The sequence below is a fragment of the Bos grunniens genome, chromosome 21, assembly GCF_055505025.1.
Source record: "Bos grunniens cultivar Pamir isolate PY7600 chromosome 21, Bosgru_T2T1.0, whole genome shotgun sequence".
Taxonomy (NCBI): domain Eukaryota; kingdom Metazoa; phylum Chordata; class Mammalia; order Artiodactyla; family Bovidae; genus Bos; species Bos grunniens.
This window is the reverse complement of record NC_141185.1, coordinates 43,405,977-43,425,531: the sequence shown is the minus strand read 5'-3', so window position 1 is coordinate 43,425,531 and position 19,555 is coordinate 43,405,977. Positions and strand designations below refer to the sequence as shown.

The following is a 19,555-nucleotide window of genomic DNA, read 5'->3' as shown; positions in this document are numbered from 1 at the left end:
GTAAAATAGGAAGAAGGACCAGAGGACCAACTGAAATGCACATCAGTGGTCTCTATATAGTTCAGAGAAAAAAAGTAAATTGTGAAATTGTAAAAGACATCTCTATACTAATAAATTTGAAAATTTTGATGAAAAGTCATCCATCTTAATCAACAATGTAAGTGAACAAAACTGTCAAAGGAAAATATTTTTTAAAAACTGAATAGATCAGGGGACTTCCAGGGTGGTTCGGTGATGAAGACTCTGCGCTAATGATGCAGGGGACACAGGTTCCATCCCTTGTCAGGGAACAAAGATCTCACATGCTGCATCTGGCCTAAAACATAAAATAAAAATAAGTTTCTTTAAAAAAAAAAAGTAAATAGACAACAACCAAGGAAACAATGGAAAGTTTCAAAGAACCACCTCAAACATGATGACAGGACAAAGAGATTTTCTGGAAAACTACTTCAAACTTTTACTGAGTATATTTTAAATTGTGTTGTGTGTGTGTGTTAGTTGCTCAGTCATGTCCATCTCTTTGCAACTCCATGAACTGTAGCCCACCAGGCTCCTCTGTCCATGGGATTCTCCAAGCAAGAATACTAGAGTGGGTTGCCAGTCCCTTCTGCAGGGGATGTTCCTGACCCAGAGATCAAGCCTGGGTCTCCTGCTTAGCAGGCGGTTTCTTCACCCTCTGAGCTACAAGAGAAGCCCTATTTTAAATTAGTAAACTATTGCAGACCCGGGCCTTCAGCAGTGAAAGCACAAAGTCCTAACAACTGGACCTCCAGGGAATTCCCCCAGTTCCTTTTTTAATAATAACCTAAGATAGCAGAAAGTGAGATGAAGGGTCATTTCTTTTCGCTTTGTTTGCTTTTTTTAAAAAGAGTTTTTAATTAATTAATTTTGGGCTGTGCTGGGTCTTCATTGCTGCTCGAAGGCTGTCTCAAGTTGCAGTGAGCAGGGACTGCCCTTCAGGCTGTGCACCAGCTTCTCATTGCTGCGGCCTCTCGTTTCAGAGCATGGACTCTAGGCACTGGCCTCAGTAGTTGCAACACTAGGGCTCAGTAGTTGTGGCACATGGGCTTAGTTGCTCTGAGGCACATGGGATCTTCCCAGACCAGCGATCAAACCTGTGTTCCCTGCATTGGCAGGCAAATTCTTATTCACTGTGCCACTAGGGAAGTCCACCATTTCTTTTTGTGAGCATAGATATAACGATCCTAAACAAAATATTAGCAAACTAAATTCAGTTTTCTATGAGAAGAATTGGGGTCCAGAAAGATCACAATATTAGGGGCTCAATCTTAAAAAAGCCAATAATATGTTTCTTCACACTGAGAACTCAAAAGAATGATACACAACATGGCTGAGGAGCTGAAAAAGCATTTAACAGGCAACACCATTCTTGGAGAAAATACTTCCCAAATTGCAATTAGTAATTTGGACGATTTCTTTAATATAATAAAAATAATTTTATCTCAGTATAGCTATCAATATTCTACTCAACTGTGAAAGGCTAGAGAATTTCCATTAACATCTAGAAAAAGACATGGAACTCCTTTATTGTTAGCATTATTTATTAAAGTCCTGGAAACTTTAGTCAGTAGTAGACTTAGGAAATAAAATGAAATAAGTGGTAAAAATATTATAAGATGAAGCCAATTTGTTAGTAGATATCAGACAATTGGAAACACAGGGGAACTGTTGAATAGCTTCTGGATAGGAGAGATCTGTAAGATTGCTGGTTATGAAATAAATGTGCAAAAGTCATAACTTATAGATAAGTTATGAACAACTAGAAAAATATTTTAATAATGGTCTATTCAAAGTAGAAAGTAAAGTGCAGATGGATAAATGTTATTAGAGAGATTTAAACTATGTATGATGAAGAACATAAAATTTGACTGAAGGTCTGAGAAAAAAAGCTGAGCAACTATATAAACAAAGCAAAAGTTTAAAAAATGTTCCTGGATGGGAAGATTTTCTACCCAGATTCATCTATAAATCTCAGTAAAAATGTCAATCAGATATTTTCAAATCTGAGAAGATTATTATTCAAGTTAATCAGAACTACTAGCTAATAGAAATTAGCCATAAATTTCTATTTTATTTTTCAAAATAAAAACTTTTTATTTTTCTGGTTATAATTGTGATGGAAACTATAATTAAAATTTAATTTAAAACTAAAATTTCTTGTAACTGTCATAAGGAACCAGAAACAAGAAATTAATAAGTAAAAAGGAAAAACTCCTTGAAAATTTCACCCCCCAACATCTTCACCTGCCAAAAAACACTGTTCACAGTTTGATGTCTCTTCAGGCAAGTACATTTTTATGACCCAAACTAGCCGATATGACTATTTTATGGTGTTTCTTAGCTTTACAACATACTGTGAACTTCTTTCCATATCCATATATTTTATTCTTGAGATTGGTCACATAATGTTCCGTGTGTGAGTGTATCATAATATTTTTAATAAAAACCTCTCCTTGATCTACATTTAGGTTATTCCCACTATTCTACTATTTTCTCTTTCTGTTTTAGTCCATGTATGTGTCAGGTACTCAGCCAAGACCTTCTCAGGACTATCTGCTCTCGTTCCCACATGGTTAGCATTGTCATCTCCATTTTATGGGTGATCAGCTAAGTCATAAAGGAGTTCAATACTTGGTTTGAGGTTGCAGAGATAAGGGGGAAACCTGGCATGCAAACTAAGGCCACCTCCAGAGTCTAAGCTCTTGGCCAGGTCATTTCTGCACCTGCTTGTCATTTCTCCCAGCTACAAGCATTCTTGTGGCCAGTGCTAGGCAGCTGACTGCTGTTTTCATGGCAACAGTCTTTATTCAGTATCTCCTACCTGTGAAGCCTTCTTCCAAGCACTGGGATCTCTAAAAATATTCATCATTTATTATATATTTGGCTGCGTTGGGTCTCAGTTGCAGCACGTGGGGTCTTCGTTGCTCCACACAAATCTTTAGTTGTAGCCACAGACTGTCCAGTTGTGGCCCGTGTATCCAGTGGTTGTGACTGTGGCTTCTCTCTAGTTGCAGAGTGGGGGCTTAGCTGCTCTGCATCATGTGGGATCTTAGTTCCTCAACTAGGGATCGAACCCATATCCCTGTCATTGCAAGTCGGATTCTTAACCACCAGACCGCCAGGGAAGTCCCCAAGCTCTGGGATTTAATGAGGAATCCATCTTAGCCAATCCCTTCAGAACAGTGGTGGGTGGAGATGCCTTTCTTGAATTTATCTAGATTCTTCTTGAGGTTAATTATATTTTCACCCTTTTCTCTCTTGGAGGGAATACATGCCGATGAGGTAATAGTCCTGTCCATCTTCATCTTCTGTCTCAGAGGCCTGTGCTTTTTGGAGGGCATCCTGGTGACGCCACTTGTGCCTGCCTGTTGATGGATTCGATCACCTGCCAGGGTGCTTGAAAGTGCGGCGTCCCCTGTGAGGGCCTCCTCTTGAGATCTCACACATGCCTTTAGAATTTTCCTGAGAGCAGACTTCAAATGGCTTTCCAGTGACTGTGCGTGTGTGTTTGCATGCTCAGTGGTTCAGTCGTGTCTGACTCTTTGTGACCCCATGGACTGTAGCCCGCCAGGCTCCTCTGTCCGTGGAATTCTCCAGGTAAGAATACTGGAGTGGGTTGCCATTTCCTCCTCCAGGGGATCTTCCCGACCCAGGGATCAAGCCCACATCTCCAGCAGTGGCAGGCGGATTCTTTACCACTTGAGCCACCTGGGAAGCCCAGCAACTATATGGGCACCCCTTAGCCCAGTGGAGTTGACACATAAAATTAACCATCTAGGATCATTTCACCTCATATTGATGTGGGAAAGGTCCATTGAGGGCAAAGGAACCTTTGAGATGCTTACCCACTATTCATTCATTCACTGGACATGCAGATGCCCCTACTCTGTGTGTGGCAAGCCTTGACAGAGCTCTGGGGACATAAAATGATGAGATATGGTCCCTTCCCTCTGGGAAGTAACAGCACAGAGGAAGAAAGATCAAGTGTATAAAACTCACTTCAACACAGCCTGCTCACTTTACCAGTTGGGAAAGAGGCTGAGAGGCGCTGTGCCGTTCGTCTTGTCCCGTGACCGATGTATACAGACACACACCCCACTGATTCCAGCCGCATGTCCCTGGAGTCCTATTAAAGACACTCTTTTAGAAAGAAAAGGAGCCATCAGTTTCCTCCCTTCATTTCTTATCTCTGAGTCACTCCTCAGCTGAAAACAAAAAAATTACCCCCGGGCTGGAGTGACCAAACTTTAAAAATTGCCTTTGATATAGAACACTGTCGGAGAACTCAGAAATTTGAAACACATTTTATCAGCTAGTTCCCCTCTCTCCATATGGTTATGCACCCTTGCAAAGTTCTCCAGTGAAATAAGTGTATTTTAACCAGATGGAAATACCATGGTTTCTTCTCTAGTGGGTTAGCTGTGCCCAGCAGAGAGGCAAGCACGTAAGAGTTTTTCTCAGCAAGTGCTTGCAAAGTCAACAAGTGAAAAGGAAGGAAGGAAAGAAGAAAGAAAGGAAAGAAGAGAGTCCTCCTTGAGGACTTAACTGATGCAGCTCCCCGGCCCCCAGTCTGGAAATTCTTCAAGTCCCTTTAAAGGAAGAACCGTCTGTTTTTTTGCCCTTCAACTTTATACTTTTGACACTGCATTTTCTTTCTTTAAAAAAAAATTATTTATTTGGCTGTCCAGGTCTTAATTGTGGCATACGAGATCTTTCATTGTGTGTGGATTCTCTAGTTGGAGCACCGGGACTCAGTAGTTGTGGCTCTCGGGCTTAGTTGCCCTGTGGCATGTAGCTCCCCAACCAGGAATCAAACCCATGATCTATGCAATGCGCAGCAGATGCTTAACCACTGGACCACCAGGGAAGTCCCAGTTCTGCATTTGCTATACAGATGACAGCTTAGCCAAGGTGGGTCTAAAGCACACTGAAACTATGATGGTGGGTCAGTTCGTGTCTCTTTTGGCCACAGGATCTCCTCCTGTGGGTCATATGGAGACCCTTCCAGCCCGAGCATTCTATGGAAGCTCTAACTAAAGTGAATACAATCATGGTTTGGGAGGAAAGGCCTCCAAGGAGTAGGAGAGCTGATTCCCGGGGTGAAGTGGATCCTTCGGAGTTTTCTGTTGGGTAAGGGGAACAGCTGGTCCTTTTTAGCACAGCCACATTGGAAGCCTTAGCTGTGCATCCTTGGGCAGCCTTGGAAGAGACCTGAAAGACAGCCTGGTGGAGGACCCACGGGGGTAGAGCAAGGCTGACAAGAGCTTGGCAAATGTTCCTACAGCCCTGGGGTAAAATCAGAGAAAGCTCATTACTTCTGACCTTTTGAAGACTGGAATTGGGCAATGGCATGGGCTTGCCCACCAGCTCCACTCTCATTTGGTTCCATTAGGGAGCAGAAGCTGGTTCCAATGTCCTGAGCACAATTACCAAAGCTAAGTTGAACCGTGTGACCACGGTGCTGTGTTTTCAATTATCCTCTCTCTCTCTCCTCTCTTACTATGCTAGGCCTAGAGGGAACACAGGCTCCCACAGAAGTCCAATCCTGGCTTTTCCTCTACAGTCCTTTTGCAATTGTTCCCTTTCTTTTTTACATTTTCCACAGTAACAGGGTTCATTTTGCAAACCCTCTTTGCTCTAGACTGAAGGGTTACTCCCTGGTCCCCAGTGTATCCCCAGCCTCCCATCCCGGGGCTCCACTGGACATCCCACGTGACAGCCACGGCCGCAGAAGTCCTGGTTCTCTCTGGAAAAGCTTATTTTTAAAAACTGACTGTACTCATCAGACACTCCTGCAACGGTCCTCTGGGATTAGCCCAGTTTCCACTGAGGAATTCGATCCTTCTGGTCTCCTAAACCCTACACGCAGCTAACGTTTCCACCACTGGGGGCAGGACATGCGTTTTACGGGGTCCCGAAGGTCTCCACATGTTTGTGTCCTGGAAAATGCTCACTGAGTGAGCTCACCTTTGCTGGGACAGCTCTTGTGGGCTGCGGAGGGTGGGGAGATAGAGGGGGGAAGGGAACTGGCTTTGCAGTCTAAGAATACACACAGATGGTGGTAATGCTTGGTGAAAAAGAAGGCAAGAGGCCTTTATTCCAGAGCCAAGCACTGAAGGGGAGAAGAATTTGGGCCTTGACTGGGGGTGACTGGCTCCTCTACTAGACTTGGATGGGATAAAAGGCAGTTTCAAAAAGCCTCTCGGCCTTTGAATGTCACTATTTTCCATAACTTATGCCAGTGGCATCAGAAAGAACAACTAATTCAGGAGGATTTTTTAAGCAAAAAAAGAGGAAGTTTTATTCATTTCTCTAAGTGAATAGATAGTATGGCTTCAGGTATAGCATGGCTTCAGGCATGGCTGTATCTAGGTGTTGGTATTATTATTATTTTTTTTTTAACGATTTATTTTTATTTTATTTTTTTGCCACACTCATGTGGGACCTTAGTTCCTTAACCAGGGATTGAACCCTCACCCCCTGCATTGGAAGGTGGATTCCTAACCACTGGACCACCTGGGAAGTCCCAGGTGTTGGTATTATATCCTCTAGGCTCATCCTTCTCTTTCTGTCTTCCTTTCTATCTTCATCTTCCTCTGTGAGTTCTGGACCTTCTGTGTTGGCTTCACTCTCAGGCAGCCCTTTCCACAAGGTGGTATGGGCAACTCCGTACTTATAGGTTCTCCATACAGCACCAACAGAAGTCCAGAAGGATTTTAAACTTCGATTGTCTTTCAGTATTTCAAATGCCTAATGGACCAGTGTTAGCTGTGACACATACACACACACACACACACACACACACACTTCCCTCTCCATGAGTTCCAGGTGAACTACGGGGAATCCTCATGAAGTTGAACAAAAGGCAACGAGGTTTGGATACATTAATCCTTACAGTGGTGCTGGTGTTGAGAGCTTATAGTTTTGGGATGTTGAATTGACAGAATGCAAAGGAATGCCTGTGTTGGATTACAGTGGCAGGGAGGAGAGCATTTACAATTTGGATTTGAAAGATGACACCCAGAAGTAAAGGCTAGTAATGAGAAGATGAGGGGAAAAAGAGCTACTCTAAAAGCTTGATTTCTTTGTATTCTTCAACCAATAGATATGAGCAATGATATTCAGATTAATGAATCCTCTAGAAATAAGGCAGGTTTTGAGCAAGCAGACCACGCCCTCTGGACTTGGGTTCATGACTTTGGTAAAAGGCAGAAGTGATTTTAAAAAGTTTCAGTGGTTTTGGGGGAGGAAGCTGACTCTGTGGGCTGTAGCTCAAAGAGGAGGTGAGCCTGAGGGCAGAAAGTACTGAGTGTAAAACATTTTGTTCAGGAAGAGGAAGGGCCGAAGAATGGTCCATTGTCAAAACCATGCTTGTTGTTAGCAGTGTTGGTTTGTATGCTTTAAAATCTGTTAAGGAACTTCCCTGGTGGTCCAGTGGCTAAGACTCTGTGCTCCCAGTACAACAGGGAGCCCAAGTTTGATCCCTGATCAGGAACTAGATCCCAAATGCTACAACTAAGAGTTCACATGCTGCAACTAAAGATCCCGCATGTCTCAACTAAGACCTGCTGCAGCCAAATAAATAAGTAAATATTTTTTAAAATCTGTTAAGGTAGCAGTGAAAGTGAAAAATGAGTCGCTCAGTTGTGTCTGACTCTTTTGTGACCCTATGGACACACCAGGGTCCTCTGTCCATGGAATTCTCCAGGAAAGAATTCTCCCACTGGAGGGGGTAGCCATTCTCTTCTCCAGGGAGATCTTGCCAACCCAGGGATCAAACTCAGGTCTCCCGCATTGCAGGCGAATTCTTTACCATCTGAGCCAACGGAGAAGCCCAAGAAGACTGGAGTGGGTAGCCTATCCCTTCTCTAAGGGATCTTCCCAACCCAGGAATCAAACTGAGGTCTCCTACATTGCTGGTGGATTCTTTAGCAACAGAGCTACCAGTGAAGCCTGGCAGATCTCATGTTAAATGTTCTTACCATAATTTTTAAAAGGTGAGGGGAAGATATGAAGGGGATAAAGAGAGGCAGGTAACAAGAAGAGGATATAGATACAACATGTAATTTTTCCAAGATGGACAATTTGAGTATGTTTACATGCTGAGGATAAAACCCAGAAGAGAGGGAGAGATTGAGGTTAAAGAGAGACACTAATCAATGGCTGTGCAGAACCATGGCAAAGATGCAAGCCCCAGAATCAGATTGCCTGCTTAAATTCCTGCTTTCACTGAGTTCTGTCTGTGCAGTCTTGGGAAACTGACCTAACCTTTTTGTGCCTCAGTTATCTTTCTAAAAATCCCCTTCTCCTCCTGCCTTCAATCTTTCCCAGCAGCAGGGTCTTTTCTAATGAGTCAGCACTTCAAATTAGGTGGCCAAAGTATTGGAGTTTCAGCTTCAGCATCAGTCCTTCCAATGAATATTCATGGTTGATTTCCTTTAGGATTGACTGGTTTGATCTCTTTGCAGTCCAAGGGACTCTCAAGAGTCTTCTCCAACACCACAGTTCAAAAAAAGATAACTGAGGCACATATCTTGTTTGTTTTTTGGCTGTACTGGGTATTAATTGTGGCACGGAGGATCTTGGATCTTCATTTCATTGTGTGGGATCTTCAGTTGAGGCATGCGAACTCTTAGTTGTGCTATGTGGAATCTAGTTCCCTGACCAGGAATTGAACCTAGGCCCGCTTCACTGGGAGCACAGAGTTTTAGCCTCTAGACCACCAGGGAAGTCCCCATGAATTCCATTTTTGTATGTGTGTATGTGTGCAAAATTAGGATGTTGATGGAGCCTACAATAGATTTTACGAGAACTAAATGGTAAAGCAATTAGAACAGTACATCATAAGCACTAAATACGTGATGTTGTTGTTGTTGTTGTTCAGTCGCTCAGTCATGTCCAACTCTTTTCAACTCCATGGAGTGCAGCACACCAGGTTTCCCTGTCTTTCACCATGTCCTGGAGCTTGCTCAAACTCATGTCCATTGAGTTGGTGATGCCATCCAGCCATCTCTTCCTCTGTCGTCCCCTTCTCCTCCTGCCTTCAATCTTTCCCAGCAGCAGGGTCTTTTCTAATGAGTCAGCACTTCAAATCAGGTGGCCAAAGTATTGGAGTTTCAGCTTTAGCATCAGTCCTTCCAATGAATATTCAGGGTTGATTTCCTTTAGGATTGACTGGTTTGATCTCTTTGCAGTCCAAGGGACTCTCAAGAGTCTTCTCCAACACCACAGTTCAAAAGCATCAATTCTTTGACGTTCAGCCTTCTTTATCATCCACCTCTCACAACCATACATGACTACTGTAAAAACCATAGCTTTGACTATATGGACCTTTGTTGACAAAGTAATGTCTCTGCTTATTAATATGCTGTCACATGGTGTACTCTGCATATAAGTTAAATAATCAGGGTGACAATATACAGCCTTAACGTACTTCTTTCCCAATTTGGAACCAGTCCATTGTTCCATGTCTGATTCTAACTGTTGCTTCTTGACCTGCATACAAGTTTCTCAGGAAGCAGGTAAGATGGTCTGGTATTCCCATCTCTTTAAGAATTTTCCACAGTTTGTGGTGATCCACACAGTCTAAATCTTTAGTATAGTCAATGAAGCAGAAGTAGATGTTTTTCTTGAATTCAGTTGCTTTTTCAATGATCCAGCGGATGTTGGCAATTTGATCTCTGTTTCCTCTGCCTTTTCTAAATCCAACTTGAACATCTGGAAGTTCTTGGTTGACATACTATTAAAGCCTAGTTTGGAGAATTTTCAGCATTACTTTTCTAGCATGTGAACTGAGTGTATTTGTGCAGTGGTTTGAGCATTCTTTGGCATTGCCTTTCTTTGGTTGACCTTTTCCAGTCCTGTGGCCACTACTGAGTTTTCCAAATTTGCTGGCATAATGAGTGCAACACTTTCACAGCATCATCTTTTAGAATTTGAAATAGCTCAGCTGGAATTCTATCACCTCCACTGCTGTGTTCACAGTGATGCTTCCTAAGGCCCACTTGACTTGGCATTCCAGGATGTCTGGCTCTAGGTGAGTGATCCCACCATTGTGGTTATCTAGGTCATTAAGATCTTTTTGTATAGTTCTTCTGTGTATTCTTGCCACCTCTTCTTAATATATTCTGCTTCTGTTAGGTCCATACCATTTCTGTCCTTTATTGTGCCCATCTTAGCATGAAATGTTCCCTTGATATCTCTAATTTTCTTAAGAGATCTCTAGTCTTTCCCATTCTATTGTTTTCCTCTATTTCTTTGCACTGATCACTTAGGAAGGATTTCTTATCTCTCCTTGCTATTCTTTGGAGCTCTGCATTCAAATGGGTATATCTTTTCTCCTTTGCCTTTAGCTTCTCTTCTTTTCTCAGCTATTTGTAAGGCCTCCTCAGACAACCATTTTGCCTTTTTGCATTTCTTTTTCTTGGGCATGGTTTTGATCACTGCCTCCTGTACAATGTTAGGAACCTCTGTCCATAGTTCTTCAGACACTCTATCAGATCTAATCCTTTGAATCTATTTGTCACTTCTACTGTATAATCATAAGGGATTTGATTTAAATCATACCTGAATGGCCTAGTGGTTTTCCCTACTTTCTTAAATTTAAGTCTGAATTTTGCAGTAAGGAGTTCATGATTTGAGCCACAGTCAGCTCCTGATCTTGTTTTTGCTGACTGTGTAGAGCTTCTCCATCTTCGGCTATAAAGAATATAATCAGTCTGATTTCAATATTGACTATCTGGTGATATCCATGTATAGAGTCTCTTGTGTTGTTGGAAGAAGGTGTTTGCTACGACCGTGAGTGAGTGAAAGTCACTCAGTTGTGCCCAACTCTTTGCAACCCCATGGACTATACAGTCCATGGAATTCTCCAGCCCAGAATACTGGAGTGAGTAGCCTTTCCCTTTTCCAGGGGATCTTCCCCATCCAGGGATCGAACCCAGGTCTCTCACATTGCAGGAGGATTCTTTACCATCTGAGCCACCAGGGAAGCCCAAGAATACTGGAGTGGATAGCCTATCCTTACTCCAGCAAATCTTCCCAACCCCAGAATCGAACCGCGGAATGCGATTCATGGGGTCACAAAGAGTCGGACACGACCTAGCGACTAACACTTTCAACATAGTATGGTACTCTATAGCCTATCGTGTTAGCTGAGTACCTCAGATAACTTGGACTTATGAACACATTCTCAGAACAGAACTGATTTGTATGTAGGGGACTCACTGTTTTCTAGATGGAAGGAAACAGAGTATAGGACTTTGGGATATTGGCAAGAGGGTGTTTGATAAAATGGACCAATATTTAGTTGTGTTAATTGCTCAGTCATGGCTGACTTTTTCAACCCTGTGGACTGTAGCCCGCCAGGTTCCTTGGTCCATGGAGTTCTCCAGGCAAGAATACTAGAATGGGTAGCCATTCTGTTCTCCAGGGGATCTTCCAGATCCAGGGATTAAACCCGAGTCTCCCTCATTGCAGGAGATTTCTTTACTGAGCTTCTCTTGTGGCTCAACTGGTAAAGAATCTGCCTGCAGTGCCAGAGACCTGGGTTCGATCCCTGGGTTGGGAAGGTCCCCTGGAGGAGGGAAAGGCTACCCACTCCAGTATTTTGGCCAGGAGAATTCCATGGACTGTATAATCCATGGGGTCACAAAGAGTCAGACACGACTGAGTGACTTTCACTTCCACTTTGTTTACTGTCTGAGTCACCAGGGAAGCCCACTGAGTTAATTTATACCAAAGCATCAAGAAGAGTACCTGATATATAGGGTACACTCTCAAATAGTTATTCATTCATTCATTTTGATTCATTGTTATTGGTTGCTATAGACATGTACATGTGTGTTCAGTCATGTCCGACTCTTTGTAACCCCATAGACTGTAGCCTCCACCCCACCCCCAGGCTCTTCTGTCCATGGGATTTGCCAGGCAAGAATACTGGAGGGCATTGCCGTTTTCTCCTCCATGGGATCTTCTTGAACCAGGGATTGAACCTGTGACTACTGTGTTTCCTACACTGCAGGCAGATTCCTTATCACTGAGCCATGGAGGTTGGTAGATACACTGATAAAATTAAAATGCTAATAGAGAAAACAATACAATGCACCTGGGTATTGAAAAACACTCTTCATTCAAGAAGGTGTTCTCTTGGGGAGATTATATAATATGAAAGAGTTTCTGCATGATGAAATGCTGGAAGACCTCTGCTTTTCTTTATTCAGTACTAGCTGTGCACCAACAGCAGTACCCGTGGGCCAAGAGCATCCCACAGTCTGTTATTCTGGCAACAGGCTTTATTTTGTGGCTTGGGCCTGAGTCAGAACTCTGCAGCATCAGAGCCCCTTTAACCACCTGCCTCATGGACAGGATTCATGCCTGAATCCATGACAGACACTTCTCAGCGAAGCGGAGCTGAGCTGTGCTGAGTGATGCTGTTGACCTGATGAGTAAAGCCAGTTTTTGACTCATTCCATGGGGAAAGATCTTGATCTTGATCCCATGGGGATTCCCATCTTGATCCCATGGGGAAAGATGACAGAGGAGACCCTCAGCCTGGCCGAGATACTGACCAGGTGTGACCTTGGTCCTGGGGAAGGGCACACAGGTTTTCCAGGTACCTGTTGTGTGCTAAGCCCTTTGGCATGAACCGTCCAGGATTCACCTTCTTTTATACTCAAAACAATCCTGGTGGGTCAATGTTAGGTGAGCCTCCCAACCTCCTTTTAGGCTTTTTATCTGGGAATTGGGCTTCCCAGGTAGCTCAGTGGTAAAGAATCCACCTGCCAAGCAGGAGACACAGGTTTGACCCCTGGGTCAGGAATATCCCCTGGAGAAGGAAATGGCAACCCACTCCAGTATTCTTGTCTGGAGAATCCCATGGACAGAGGAGCCAGTTCATGGGCTACAGTTCATGGGGTCTGAAGAGCCAGACATGACGGAGTAACTAAACAGCAGCAGCATCTGGAAATTGAGGGCATAAACATCAGCAGTTTTCAGCCTGGGCTCTGAAGCCCCAGGTTTACTTGGAGATGCCACAGGAGTGACCAGGGGTAGCAGAAGGGGACTGGCAGGTTCAGCCCAGTCCTTTTCTTCACTCTGACCCGCTCTATAGACTGGAGTACCCCCATACACTCTTGTCTGAAGAATGGCTTTCACATTTAAAAGTCTTACAGGTCTCTGTGATCTCTAAACTCCTACCCGTGATCTGTCCTGCGAATGCTCTTTGTGGCTTTGCATTTGAACCTCTTTCTCTCTGTCTCAGTGTCCCCGTGTGTAGAAGGAGGGTTTGGATAAGAGAAGCTCTGGGCTCTGTGAGCCTGAGAGTGATTGTTGTTGTTCAGTTGCTAAATTGCGTCTGACTCTTTGCAACCCTCATGGACTGCAGCACGCCAGGCTTCCCTGTCCCTCACCGTCTCCCAGAGTTTGCTCAAACTCATGTTGGTTGAGTCAGTGATGCCATCCAACCATCTCATCCTCTGTTGTCCCCTTCTCCTCCTGCCTCCAATCTTTCCCAGATCAGGGTCTTTTCAAATGACTCTGCTCTTCACATCGGGTGGCCAAAGTATTGGAGCTTCAGGAGGGTGTGGTAAACACTTGATCCCTCCATGTGGCCGGCACCCTGGAAGGGCCAGTTACATCGAATGATGATCTCGCCATCTGTCCTGCTTCACGGACATCATGGCTCAGTTCCAGGACTTGTGTCTTTCTCCACTTGTCTGCAGCAAGTCCCATTGCCTCTTCCCATTTCCTTTCTCTTTCAGGGACCCACGACGTGGTGGCTAAACCCAGTCCAGTCGCCACTCGTCAGCCGAGGGCCAGAGATCAGGAAAGGAAGAAGGGCAGCTTTACCTCCTCCCTGAGGATGGAGCCTCACAGCCGTTCCGGAAAGAGCAGAAAATCCACCAAGTTGCGGTCCATCTCCCGCTCCCTGATCCTCTGTAACGCCCAGACCAGCGATGACAGCTCAAGCCCTGACGAGAGATACCCTGACCCCTTTGAGATTTCCCTGGGCCAGGACAAGGAGGGAATTTTCCACTCATCTGTGCAGCTGGCAGACACGTCAGAGGCTGCGCCCCGCAGCATTCCTGACCTCACACTGTCCTCTGAGGCCACACAACTCCAGGCAGCTGGGAACGATCGAGGCAAGGCCTGCAGGAGGATGTTCTTTACAAAGGTGCGCCAGGGTGTGTGTGGGGCGGGAGGAATCCCAGATGGCTCCTGGGGCCATGAATGAAAGTCAACACATCGTCCTAGTCCAAAATCAGGGAGGCAGCAAGTTCGCATTCTGAACAAGAGCAGGGAAGAGGTTGGGGCAGCACCCACTGGAACATTAACAATGAGTCAGGCTCAGTTGACTTTCCTGCCTAAAAGATTCATGAAGATACTGTGTAAGCTCCCCCCACCCAGGTAAACTGAGCCTAGATCCCTGCTGGAAAATGCCAGGTGCTATACACTGGGGAGGTCATGGCTCCAGACAGGCAGCTTGATTCACACCAGTCAAGAGCCTGATATTAATAGAAGCTGACTTACAGGGCCCAGACCCGGCAGGAGCCCATATGTTGAGCAGGGCAAGGACTACAGGCTGAGTGAGTCTGCACTGGAATGCCAACCTTGAGCGTTCTCCAGGTGCCCCTTGCCAGTTCCAACACAGGTGTGAATGAGGGATGGTCAGCAGAGCCACAGGGAAGCAGGAGAAGGGAAACTAAGTAGGGTTTGCTATGCTTAGTCACTAAGTCACGTCCAGCTCTTTGCAACTCCATGGACTGTAGCCCGCCAGGCCCCTCTGCACATGGGATTCTCCAGGCAAGAATATTGGAGTGGGTTGCCATGCCCTCCTCCAGGGGATCTTCCCTACCCAGGGATCAAACCCGGGTCTCCTGCATTGGCAGATGGTTTCTTTACCCTCTGAGCCACCAGCGAAGCCCATGGGTAAACTTAGTCAATGTTTACAGAGTACCAACCCAGATTCGGCACTGTTCTATAGAGTTGGCAGACTCAGTCCCTGCCTGTGGGCAACTTTTATTCTAGTGGGGGGAATACTGATGTTAACAACTCAGCATGTGATAAAATATTCAATAGTGAAGAAATATTAAGCAGAATAAAGGGATAGAGAGGGAGATGAGGAGGGGTCCCTGCCCTTTTTGAAAAGGTGATCATAAAGGCTTCTCTAAAGAAGGGACATTCAGGACCTGAATGAAGAGAGCAGAGAAGTGAGTCATATGAACATCTGGGGGAAGAGCATCCAGGCAGAGGGAACAGCATGTGCAAAGACAGGAAGAGGAGAGTATGCACAGGGTATCCAGGGAAGAGGGGAGTGGGGAGGATGGAGTCGGGACGGGAGCCAGTGTCCACCAGACATGGAGCTTTACTCTCAGAAGGATGGGAAAACATGGGAAGACGGAGCAGGGGTGCTGGTGGTTTAATTGCTAAGTCAAATCCAACTCTTTGCAACCCCAGGGACTGTAGCCCACCAGGCTCCTTTGTCCGTGGAATTTCCCAGGCAAGAATACTGGAGTGGGTTGCCATTTCCTTCTCCAGGGGATCTTCCCAATCCCGGGATCGAACCCGCATCTCCTGCATTGCAGGTGGTCTCTTGCAGGCAGATTCTTTACCAACTGAGCCACCTCAATAATTTTAACAAGCCCTCTGGCTCCAGAGCAGAGAGTGGAGCCTAGGGAGGCCAGTGAGCAGAACTTTGACCATAACCCAAGCCAGAAGTGATGTGGCTTTTTGAGCAGGTCATGGCAGTGGTACTGTGGATGGTCAGGGTAGGTATTTACTTTCAAGGCACAGTTAGCACCATTTGTCCATGGGAGGATGAAATGTGGCAAGTTTAACTGCAAGTTCTGCCCTGAACAATCCCAGGGGAGGAAGATGGTGTGTTCTAAGATGGGAAATATTCAGAGCTGCAGAAATGACCAGTAAAAGGTGAGATGCCACCAGAAGGACATAGGATTTGGCAACACGGGGGTGGGTGGGAGAGACTCCCAGGTGGAGGGAACTGCATGAGCAGAGATGCAACAATGAGGAGGCCCCAGTGCTGATGCATGGGCTCCATGCACAGAATGGTGTGTCTGGAGCTATGTTCTGGGAGCCTGTCTAGTGGCAGGATGCTGGAGACCTGGGGAGGTCAGATGAACGGGCAAAGGGCAGGAGACTGGCAAGGGGTCCGGGGCAAGCCTCACCTTCTCGTCTCTCTGTGAGTCACGTGTGCACTAAATACTTTGGTTTAGACAGTGTTTTCACAGTTCTATCTCACTGACCCTTTCCAGGGAAGGAGATCACAGCAGCATTTGTATGTCAGGGGCAGGGGGATGAAGTACGGCCTAGGGGCTGGAGGTGTGGGCTCATTAGTCTGCTTGGGTTCGAGTCCAACTTTCCCAATTAGTAAACTGTGTGTTCCTGGAAAATTCACTTTACCTTTTTAAATTTTTTAAAATATATATTGAAGTATAGCTGATAAACTGGAGGAGGGCATGGCAATCCACTCCAGTATTCACGCCTGGAGAATCACCATGGACAGAGCAGACTGGCAGACTTCAGTCTTTGGGGTTGCAAAGAGTCGGACATGACTGAACGACTAAGCACATAGCTGATAAACAGTGTTATGACATTAATAGTGTCAGCTTTACGGCACAGTGATCACACATGCAGATGTATCTGCATGCTAAGTCTCTTCACTCGTGTCCTACTCTTTGCAATCCTGTGGACTGGAGCCTGCCAGGGTCCTCTGTCCATAGGATTCTCTAGGCAAGAATACTGGAGTGGGTTGCCATTTCCTTTTCCAGGGGATCTTCGTGACTCAAGGATCAAACCTGTGTCTCTCATGTCACCTGCATTGGCAGGTGGATTCTTTTACCACACGTGCCACCTGGGAAGCCCCTATACATGTATCTATTCTTTTCCAAATTCTTCTCCCATCTAGGTTGTTACATAATATTGAAAAAGAGTTTCCTGTGCTACACAGTAGGTCCTTACTGATTGCTTTAACTTTTTGTGTGTCCGTTTGCTCATCTATGAGATGGAGACTTTTAGTATGATACATACTTCAGATGAGTTTTATGAGGATACAGTTATAAGTATTCACACAAGAAAATCCACCATGCAATGCACATTGTTGTTGTTGTTTAGTCACTATGCTGTGTTAGACTCTTTTGCAACCAGATGAACTGTAGACTCCTCTGTCCATGGGATTCTCCAGGAAAGGATACTGGAGTGAGTTGCCATTTCCTCCTTCAGGGGATCTTCCAGACCCAGGGATCAAACCCACGTCTCCTGCATTGCAGGCAGATTCTTTAACATCTGAGCCACCGTCCTGTGTCAAAAGTGCCAGGGTAGAAAGGTCCAAGTTGACAGCTGGTCCCAGTGTCCTTTCCTAGAGGAGCCTCTGTGTCCTCAGGAACACCCCCGCCCTGTCCCTCCTCGCAGGGACTCACTACTCCTTGCCCTGGCTCCTACCCTGCCCTGCACCCAGGCGTGACTCCATTGGCCCAGGGGGACTCATCAGCCTCCAGCAATGCCATGGTTACACTGATTTCAAAACAACGTCTGGAAAGAGGCCCTATGACATCATGCCTGTCTCTAGAAACGCCTAATATGAAAATTAAAAAAGAGGAAGTTAGATAAACAGCCAACTGAAAAAAGGAATAAAAGCCTTATTGGATGTGTTGTGTTTGGCACGACCAGGACTAAGTCAGTCACCGCCCAGGGATGTGCCAGAGCTGGGCAGGGACGTGTAGAATCTGAAGCAGACATTTGGATCTGTGCTGTGCATTGAGGGTCCAAAGGGGCTTCTTCTTCAAGGTAGCGTCCAGAGCCCTGGGGAAGAGTGTTCAAAGTCAGATTCCCCAACCTAGTAAATAGAAACTCAATGTATCAGACCTAGGCTTTATCTTTTATGATTTTTTAATGGACTTTTCTTAAAAAAATCTTTAATACATATTTTATTTAATCCAATATATCTAAAACATTATTTCATTAATATAAAATTATTATCAAATGATATCAAATAATTATCAAAGTATTTTACATCTCTTTTTCCATACTAAGTCTTTTGAAATTAGGCATATTACTTACATAACATCTCAGTTTGGACTAAGAACATTTCTTTTTTTTCTCTCTTTCTTATTTTTTAAATTATGAAGTATGGTAACACATTTAAAAGAGACTTGGAAAATACAGAACAAAGTTACAGATAGTCCTACTATATATTGCAATTATTTTTTTAAGTAGATAAATTAAGATTTTTAGTTGGGGTTTCCAGAGAAGGAAATGGCAACCCAGTCCAGTACTCTTGCCTGGAAAATCCCATGGACGGAGGAGCCTGGTAGGCTGCAGTCCATGGGGTCGCTAAGGGTCAGACTGAGCAACTTCACTTTCACTTTTCACCTTCATGCATTAGGGAAGGAAATGGCAACCCACTCCAGTGTTCTTGCTGGAGAATCCCGGGGACGGGGGAGCCTGGTGGGCTACCATCTATGGGGTCACAGAGTCGGACACGACTGAAGCGACTTAGCAGCAGCAACAGTTGGGGTTTCAGTATCAAACTCTGAAAAATTAATAGAATGAATATACAGAAAAGTAGAAGGATATGGTAGACCTGAAAATCACCCTGAACCAGTTCAACATAATTAAGATTTATATAATTTTCACACAACAGTAGCATACAAATTCTATTCAAGTTCCCATGGACTATAAACTAGGACACACTTGAACATATCCAGGGACATAAAACAAGGTGCAAACATTTCATAAACCTAGACTTTTCAAAGGAAGGAATGCACAGACTCCTCGGCTACTCCAGACCCACTGTCTTTTTCCAAATGGAAAGAGTATTTTTAAATGCCCTCTAAGTAGAATATGGAATGCATTGAGAGATTGGGATTGATATGTATACACTACTGATACTATGTATAAAATAGGTAACTAACTAGTGAGAACCTACTGGATAGCACAGGAAGCACTATTCAGTGCTCTGTGGTGACCTAAATGGAAAGGAAATCCAAAATAGAAAATCCAAAAAGGAAATCCATATGGACATGAATTTGAGCAAAGTCCTGGAGATATTGAAGGAGGAGGAGCCTAACATGCTGTAGTCCATGGGATCAAAACGATTCAGACATGACTTAGCAACTGAACAACAAAATGTGAATGTATAGCTAATTCACTTTGTTGTACAGCAGAAAATGACACAGCATTGTAAAACAGCTATATTCCAATAAATTTTTTTTTGAAATTAAAAACATTAAAGTTATAAATCAAGGTAAAATATTTTTTAAGATATATGTTCTATCCTTCTTCCTTGACAAGCGCAAGTACTTGGACAACCAAGGTCAAATGAGTTCTTGGATTTTTTTCTCTCTATTTCTTTTTTAAAATTGTGTTTTATTTGGCTGCTCCAGGTCTTAGTTGGGGCACACAGGGTCTTATAGTTACGGCATGTGGGGATGCAGCTCCCTGACCAGGGATCAAACCCGGGCCCCCTGCATTAAGAGCACAGACCTACTGGACCACCAGAGCAGTCCCTGCTATTGGA

General features: G+C 44.5%; 1 protein-coding gene across 14 annotated transcripts in view; it reads left to right on the top strand.

Moving 5' to 3' along the window:
* IL16 (interleukin 16) overlaps positions 1-19,555 on the top strand; it is a 126,841-nt gene that overhangs the window by 32,762 nt on the left and 74,524 nt on the right. For 13 of the 14 annotated variants that reach the window (XR_015149921.1, XR_015149922.1, XR_015149918.1 and 10 more), the window contains one exon: positions 13,782-14,194. The exons of the other annotated variant lie outside the window; for it this stretch is intronic. Coding sequence is in view for 7 of the 13 variants with exons in the window: in XM_086364194.1 (XP_086220320.1) it covers positions 13,782-14,194 (413 nt within the window). In the remaining 6 variants the exon portion in view is untranslated. The remainder of the gene's footprint in view (positions 1-13,781; positions 14,195-19,555) is intronic. 14 annotated transcript variants of the gene reach the window in all.